This window comes from Sinocyclocheilus rhinocerous, unplaced genomic scaffold (assembly GCF_001515625.1).
Source record: "Sinocyclocheilus rhinocerous isolate Xijiao unplaced genomic scaffold, SAMN03320098_v1.1 scaffold515, whole genome shotgun sequence".
Lineage (NCBI taxonomy): Eukaryota > Metazoa > Chordata > Actinopteri > Cypriniformes > Cyprinidae > Sinocyclocheilus > Sinocyclocheilus rhinocerous.
In genome coordinates this window covers 988,166-996,720 of record NW_015660140.1, presented here as the reverse complement: position 1 = coordinate 996,720, position 8,555 = coordinate 988,166, and the positions used below count along the sequence as shown (strand labels likewise).

Genomic DNA, 8,555 nt, shown 5'->3' with positions numbered 1-8,555 from the left:
GGCAACTGAATTCATAGGATGGATAATATGATATATGTACAAGCTTTTAAACTTGTAATAATGCACCAAACAGAATCTAAAAGAAGCACACGTGTTATGTAGTCATGTGGTATCCACCTACCTCCACAATTGTGATCTTGGCTGCCTTGCACATGGGCTGGTTGAAGTTTCGTGCTGTTTTCCTGATAAAAAAAAGTACATGCTCAGTATTAAAGTCTGTAAAACCAACTTCAAACATCCAGAGCTGAGGTGAAATGTTATGTATGAAAGACTGGAATGTTCTTTCTTCTATTTACAAGGCACTGATGATTAAATATAGTGAAATAGGCCAGAATGACAAGCTATAAAAATCAGTTTGACTATTGTCCAAAACAACTATCATCAAGTCATCATCCATAGTGGTGCCCTCGTACTAAAAAACTTTAACCAAAGCAGAACAAGCGTACATTCATTTTTAATGGAAAAGGAAACAGTGCACCCTTGTGGTAAAACAAAATGCTTTACAAAATTATGTAACATTGGAAATGTTAAAGGGGTCATATGATGCTTTTTTAAAGATCATTATTTTGTGTATTTGGTGTAACAGAATATGTTGACATGCTTTAATGTTCAAAAAACACATTATTTTTCAAATACTGTAGATATGTGGGGTGTGTTAGAACGAGCCGTTTTAGGGGGGCGTGGCAGAGTCTTAACTTTGATAAAGAATATCTCTTTGGTTTTGAGACTTTAGTCTTTGCAACTTCAGGGATCTTATCTATGCACAATCAGCTTGTAACACTCCAAAGAGAAAGGAAAACTTGAAATCGCATCATATGACCCCTTTAATGTTTTCAAATGCAATATAACACGATTTTACCACACACAGCAACTTTTATAACACTAATTCTATAATTTTAACATGGCAACATGTCTTTTGTTATATTTTTTTTATTTTAACATTTTATAACATTTGTTGCATTTTATACACGCTCTGCCATTCAAAGGTTTGGGATCAGTAAGATTTTTTTAAAGAAATGAATACTTACTTTTTAAGAAATTAATACTTTTTTTAAAAATACAGAATCTTGCAAAAATTAATTCAACTGATCAAATGTGACAGTAAATGCTTTAACATTGTTAAAAAATTCCAAATAACTGCTGTTCATTTTAACTTTCTACTCATTAATGAAGAATCATGGAAAATGCTGAAATTATGATTTCCACCAAAATATTAAGCAGCTTTAACTCTTTTTAACACTGATAATAGTAAGAAATGTTTCTTAAGCACTAAATCAGCACATTATCAGAATAATTTCTGAAGGATCATGACACTGAAGACTCGAGTAATGGCTGCTGAAAATTAAGCTTTGCCATAGGAATAAATTACATCTTAAAATATATTAAAATAGAAAAGTTATTTTGCATTGTAACAGGATTCCAAAATATTACTGTTTTTACTTATTATTGATCAAACAAATGCAGCTCTGTTAAGCAGACATCCTCTGAATAGTACTGCATTTAAAAAGAATATTTTAAAAAATTTCACTATTGTATATTTTCTTATGTATTTTAGTACTATTTTTAGAACATTATTCTCTGTGGGTTGTATCATGAATAAAATGACTGGGTTTGAAATTACAGTCATTTTAATAGTTTGCCTTGTCTACTGTGTTTAAAGTTTAATCTAAAATAAGGTACTGTTTATGTCTCCTTTTTACAAAAGTGTCTTATGTGGCCTTCCCTTCAGTGAAACAGTCTGTGGGATTGTGCTAAATGAAAACAGAAAGGTGAGAGAAAATTACTATTTTCAGGTTTGGGCAAAACACCAACCACACCAGTGAACATGTGACACTGTACAGTTAAAGGGATAGTTCACCCAAAAATGAAAATTTGATGTTTATCTGCTTACCCCCAGGGCATCCAAGATGTAGGTGACTTTGTTTCTTCAGTAGAACACAAACGAAGATTTTTAACTCAAACTGTTGCAGTCTGTCAGTCATATAATGGAAGTGAATGGGAATCACGGCTTTGAGAGTCAAAAAAACATACACAAACAAAACCAAATTAAACCCTGCGGCTCGTGACGATACACTGATGTGTAAAGACATGAAACGATCGGTCTGTGCAAGAAACCACCTATCTCTCAAATGGACCATTGACACTATCTACAATCTCAATTAGGAGTGTCATTCACTTCCATTATATGACTGACAGACTGCAACGGTTTGAGTTAAAAATCTTCGTTTGTGTTCTACTGCCGAAACAAAGTCACCTACATCTTGGATGCCCTGGGGGTAAGCAGATAAACATCACATTTTCATTTTTGGGTGAACTATCCCTTTAAGGAAAACAACATCTAGTCTATTTGAAGTAGGGCTGAACAACCTGAGAAAAAAATAGACACTTGTACCTGAAGATGACATTCCCAGCTTTGTCCGCTTTCCAGGCTTTGACCAGCGCAAAGTCGCCCGTGATGGATTTTTCCATGATATAGTGTCGGCCATTAAATTCACGCACCTAAAACACGACAATCTTATATCTATTTTTACTGATCAAACTTCATCTGCAGAGACATCAGCTGTATTACTATTGTATTACCCAGTAAGACTGGAAGATAAAAGCAGCAGCTCTGACCTCTCTGGGTTCACTTGCGATGGCAATGGTGCCGTCCTTCTTGTATTTGATAGGCGAGCCTCCCTCTTGGATGAGTGTGCCATAGCCTGTGGCAGTGAAGAAGGCAGGAACACCTGCGCCTCCGGCCCTGATCCGCTCTGCTAGCGTGCCCTGCCATCAACACAGCACAACGGGTAAACAAAGTCCACCTGATTGGATGTTTTTGGAAGAATGGTACTATAAAATCTTTAGCATACATATACTTGGCCATTGAGAATCAAGGGAAAGCGTTTATTCTGAAGGTTTGGGTAAAGGATGGTCTCACCTGTGGGGTTAATTCCACCTCCAGCTCACCACTGAGATACTGCCTCTCAAACTCCACATTCTCCCCCACATATGATGAGATCATACGCTTGATCTGTTTGGTCCGAAGGAGCAGGCCCAGGCCAAAGTCATCCACTCTGTGTAAAAAAATACACCTTAATATGTCCTTATGCGATATATTTCAAACCAATACATAACTAATTTCTGTTTTCACCTTCTAGTATTCGCCTTAAGACCACAACATGACTGTAAAAATTATCATTCTCCATTGATGACTATTCAAAAGTAACCATGTCAAATAAATAATCCGAAATGGACTAGATATTTTTCCTTGTCTGCTACCTTTGACGTCATGGATCTAGTAAAAAGAATGTGTGCGGTCGCAACATCACAATGTCATTGTCTTAAATGTTTTAGGTCTCTTATGCTCACAGAGGCTGCATTTATGTGCTCAAAAACTCAGTGAAAACAGTAACATTGTGAAATATGTATTATAATTTAAAATATCTGTTTTCTATTGTAATATATTTCAAAATGTAATTTATTCCTTCCTATGATGCAAAGCTGAATTTTCAACAGAATCATTACTCCAGTCTTCAGTGTCACATGATCTTTCAGAAATCATTCTAATATGCTGAGTCTGTGCTCAATTACGTTTCATATTATTGTCAATGTTGACAGTTGTGCTGCTTAATTTTTTTGTGTGGAAACAATGCAATTTTTCAGGATTCTTTGGCAAACATTTTATTATTTCTTTTATTTTTTTGTAACATTTTAATGTCTTTACTGTAATGTTTTTGTTAAATTCAGTGCATCCTTGCTGAATAAAATATTGAAATAAAATAAAATAAAATAAAATAAAATAAAAATTAAATTAAATTAAATTAAATTAAATTAAATTAAATTAAATTAAATTAAATTAAACTTTTGAAAATCTATGGTTGAAATCTCTCAGTTTAAATAGTTAGGCACAATGCCCTCAGATACTGTCTTAACTGCAAACCCATAAATACACATTTCCAGAAAAACAACGTCCAATTTAGGCTGAACTACTGTTGGAAAAGTAGCACTTATTGCCTAAACAGGTCTAAATCCAGTGTCCAATGGGCATTCTGTAACAAACAGGTCATTAAAATTCAAAACACGCAGAGAATACTGAGACAAAGGCCGCACAACTCATTTTTACAGCAAGAAACATGAAACATTTTACAGATCTGTCGGACCTCCTCAGTTTGGTGTGTGCGGTGGCTTGGCACAGTTACAGAAGCAGTGACTCAAAACTGATTTTGTCACTCATTAACTAATGGCATGACTTACTGAGACTTGAAACGCACTGAGGTATAAAAATGTTGGCTATCCCTTTTTAAAGGTAGTCAGTGCAGTAGAGCAGATCTGGACATTTTTACCCTGTTAATACCAAAGGTGTTCTGGTGAAACATGAGGGGGAAATGTTTGATGAAAGTTAATACAGACGTTTTATAAGTGCATGCATATTTTATTTTTAGGTTCATTCAATCAACAGGGAGCACAGACTCTTCATGTCACGACTCATTCACTGGACCGAGAAAGGTTGCAATTAGACACATACTGTGTCATGCCATGTTCTCATTAACTCTCTTCTAATGTGTCTTCTTCACTTTTTCTCCTGCCAGAGAAATGACAAAGGCTTTTTAGTGCTTGAACTTAAACTAGTTTTAAGAGAAAGGAAAAAAGAAGCCGCTATCTAGGTCATATGTGCGTAGAATTTACTGAGGTAATTTCTGTATTTTATAAAAAGCAAAATAACTTACCTAGTGCAAATTAATATTGAGCCACTTACATTTTAGACAATATTGCCAAAAGTTACTTATTCTTATTCTTGCTCTGCCAGTGGAAAAAGTTCAAAATGACGTTAAAGCAAAATCAGGATAGTGCATCTCAGTGGTGTTGTTTTGTTCTTGAATAAATCTGTTATTTTGAGCAACTGTTTAAATTAATGATTCACTCAAAAAGACAGGCTGTGCATAAAATCACCCCCTATACCCACATATAGTGCATTATTTGAGGGGACAGCCGTTTGTTGTGTTGTCCGAAACCAATGTTTGACATTATCGAGTCAGTCAGTCCCCTAATGTACCACATTAATAACTGATGTACACTCAACAACTAGCTGCTAGTGCTAATTCACATTCACTGAGGGTAGCGCCCTGAATTCCCAGAACTCGCCAGCAGATGGCGCACTCAGCGTCCAAATTTGCTCACTTGTTTTCATTCACTAGTAAGTAGACTACATCAGTGGAGTACAACAGTCACATGCTTTTTCCTGAATGAATCGGTGTTTTTAAATAAATCATTTGAATGAATCATTCAATGACAAAATATATATATTCAAAATATAGTCACTTTAACCTGCCAAAAAAGTTACTGAAACATCCACTCCACTATTATACCGACTGACAGTCAAACACTGAAAAGTCCCAGTGCTGTAGGATCTTAAAATCAGCACTCTTGGAATACTTCTCAGCCAATTAAATTCAAGACGCGGAACTAACTGTTGTATAATTATCCCTTTAACACTGCTACAAAGTTGCGGCAGCTCTTTCAACTTAGAATAACACCAGTCTGTAACCAGATAATACACAGTGGCCAATAACTACTTCCAAACAAGTCAGCACTCCATTTCTAAGTAATGAGCAACACGTTAAAAGTATCAGCAGGGGTTGTTGATGGAAAGAAGTTGCATAGGAAACGGCGTCCTTCTGTGCGAGCTACGCATGCTAATGCCAAACACTGCTGTGACGCTGGTTTCACATTACAGTCTCACTGAGAAGTCTCTCTGTGGTAGACCGAAAGATTTTTACCACAGAGATTCAGAACTCGCAGAACAAGGTCTACGACAACAAACAATGCAGTCAAGAACAGCAGGACTCAAACAGTCAGACGGGAAGGAAATAAACTTCAAGAAGGGAATCAGTCGAGAACTTTCTATTTAAAACAGGTCAAAACTTCCCTTGAGGGAACTCTGGAAAAAAGCCAAATGTATTGAACTAAAAGGGTGCTTTTATGATTTTGGGAAGTTTGTATTTTGTTATAAAGGAGCTGACAATAATAAATGGTGTAGGAAAAAGTTTTTTTGTGTGTATTCATTATATATATAGTCTTATTTAAGCCTGACTAGGACGATTAAAATGGACTTTATCGCTTTCTTCAACCATCTTCAGCACTAACCCACACTGTCCTAACTCTCTAGTCACGATAGAAGACCCAAAATAACATAACTGGCCCATTTTCAGAAATTACGCAATAATATATTCATAGACAACCAACCTGGGAAAATGCCAGAACAGAGAGGCCTATACATAGTGTCAAGTCACATGTTCACAGCAGCTGCAACATAGCAGCAATAAACCAAACGCCAATATCCAATAAGATAGTAAATAGACTGTATAACTAGCCATAAAAAAAATAAAACATTTACTCCTTTTAAGAAGGAATTTTGATCATTCATTTCCCTGTGTTCACTCTTCTGTATTTACCAGTATGCCTAGGCCTACTTGACAGATTAGACTTGTTTATCCTGTCTGAGAAAAAGGTGGTGTGATGCTTCATACTGGTAATCGCTTTCTGTTTGTGGTCAGTTGTGCACACATTCTCAACGTCGTTTAAGGGAGAAATTCTTGTAGAGACATCTAGAGAAGTTGTACTCAATTACCTTATATGTTTATCTTGTTGTTTTGGTTATTTTGCCTTTTCTCAAAAGGCTCCAAATGGATTTTAAATCTCAAATCACAAAAGCATCATTTACTGTTGGTTCTTGACGTTATGTCTTGGTTTTAATGCTTCAATATTAGCTGTTTCTGTTGTTTGCATGTGTCAGGAAGTACAGGACGTCAGTGTTAACCCACTAGCGGAGTTACAAAGTTGGTCGAATTCAGTGCAATCACAGTTTTTGGCAGGGTTTAAGTTGTTATTTACATATAAAAAGGCTTACCCTGCATTATTGCTGACTGCAGTCAGGCTCTTAACTCCTGTCTTCAGCAAACTGTTGATCAGATTTTCTGGAATACCGCACAGGCCAAAACCTGTGAATGAGAGTAAAGGATATTAAAGAATTTAAAAAATGGTTGTCGTCAGCTATTTATCAAGGCTGTTATAATATAATATAATATACAATAATGATGATAATAATAATAACAGTCATTCAAAAATTCTGTGATTTTTTAAAAGAATTTAATACTTTAATTTAGCAAGGACACCTTAAATTAATTAAAAGTGACAAAGTTATTACAATGCAAATAAATACAATTCAAATATAAGCTGAAGAATACTGCTTTAGTAATAAGAATAATAAAGAGAAGAAATGTTTCTTGAACACCAAATCAGCATTACAGAATGATATCTGATGGATCATGTGACACTGAAGACTGGAGTAATGGACTACCTGCTGAATTATTTTTGATAGAATAAACACATAATAATAAACTCTTGCATAAGAGACTTCTTACATTACTTCAAAACATTTAACAAAATATTACTGACCCCAAAACTTGTGAATTGTAGTCTAAGTAATAAGTAGACAGTTACTGATAAAGGATGAGTTAATGATAAATCATAACCCTTACCTCCCACAAGAATAGTTGCTCCATTAGGAATATCTTTGACGGCGTCTAGGGGGTCTGAATGAAATTGTCCGGACCGTTGACTTGAAGTGGAAAAGTAACAGCCACACGTCTGCTAACAACAGACATTTAGCAGGGTGAAAGAAGTAGGCTGAACATATTCAAAACAAACACTAAAGGCAACAACTTTAAAGCAGTAATGAAAGAGATTTACACACTTGAATTCACAGTCAATGAATCTGTACAACACTTGAAATCCTTTAAGCTTCCTGTCAATCTTCTACCTAATTTTCCATTGAAAAAAATCAAGTGTTTACGCAATTCCATTCAAGTAGCGATTTGAGGAATACAGCCTAGTGGAATACATATACTACATAGATCAGTGGTTGACTTTACCATTCACGAGTGCTGCGCCTCTCATGAGGCAGTGGAATCTTAAATCATGCATAGAAAAATGAATGAAAATAAACGTCATAAGATCCATTTCCTGGGTCAGCTACAACAGTTTGACCACTTTCCCATGCTGACATGCACGTGCTAAACAAACCCCGGGAGTCCAGCCAAGACGTCCATTTCATTTATATCTTTATTTGTTGACACAACAGTGAGTGTTTGACCTCACAAAAGCTCCACCAAAGGACGAGGAGAGGAAACAGCTGAACACTTATCACTCGGCCTCAATAAATAATTCATCTGTTTCTGTTTTGTATATATATCAGCCTTAAAGGGGTCATATGATGCGATTTCAATTTTTCCTTTCTCTTTGGAGTGTTACAAGCTCTTGGTGCATAAAGAAGATCTGTAAAGTTGCAAAGACTAAAGTCTCAAATCCAAAGAGATATTCTTTATAAAAGTTAAGAGTCAGCCACACCTACCTAAAACGCCTCGTTCTAACACGCACCCACATATCTACCTCACTATGTGGGAAGATTTACATAACGCCGCCCAAATGTTCACGCAAAAAAAGAAGGCGTAACTTTTATTCTCGATGTAGTTTTGTTGTTTCCGCCGCCATGTCGTAAAGACGCTGTGTGCTTC

The 8,555-nt window shown here is 35.8% G+C and overlaps 1 protein-coding gene across 1 annotated transcript in view; it reads right to left on the bottom strand.

Annotated features, from left to right (window-relative positions):
* The window catches only part of LOC107724870 (succinyl-CoA:3-ketoacid coenzyme A transferase 1, mitochondrial-like), a 41,019-nt gene that overhangs the window by 30,988 nt on the left and 1,476 nt on the right, over positions 1 to 8,555 (bottom strand). The window contains exons 2-7 of the mRNA XM_016533950.1: positions 7,521 to 7,632; positions 6,890 to 6,980; positions 2,921 to 3,056; positions 2,617 to 2,766; positions 2,393 to 2,499; positions 122 to 182 (exon numbers count right to left, since the gene is read on the bottom strand). Coding sequence (XP_016389436.1) covers positions 122 to 182; positions 2,393 to 2,499; positions 2,617 to 2,766; positions 2,921 to 3,056; positions 6,890 to 6,980; positions 7,521 to 7,632 — 657 coding nt within the window. The remainder of the gene's footprint in view (positions 1 to 121; positions 183 to 2,392; positions 2,500 to 2,616; positions 2,767 to 2,920; positions 3,057 to 6,889; positions 6,981 to 7,520; positions 7,633 to 8,555) is intronic.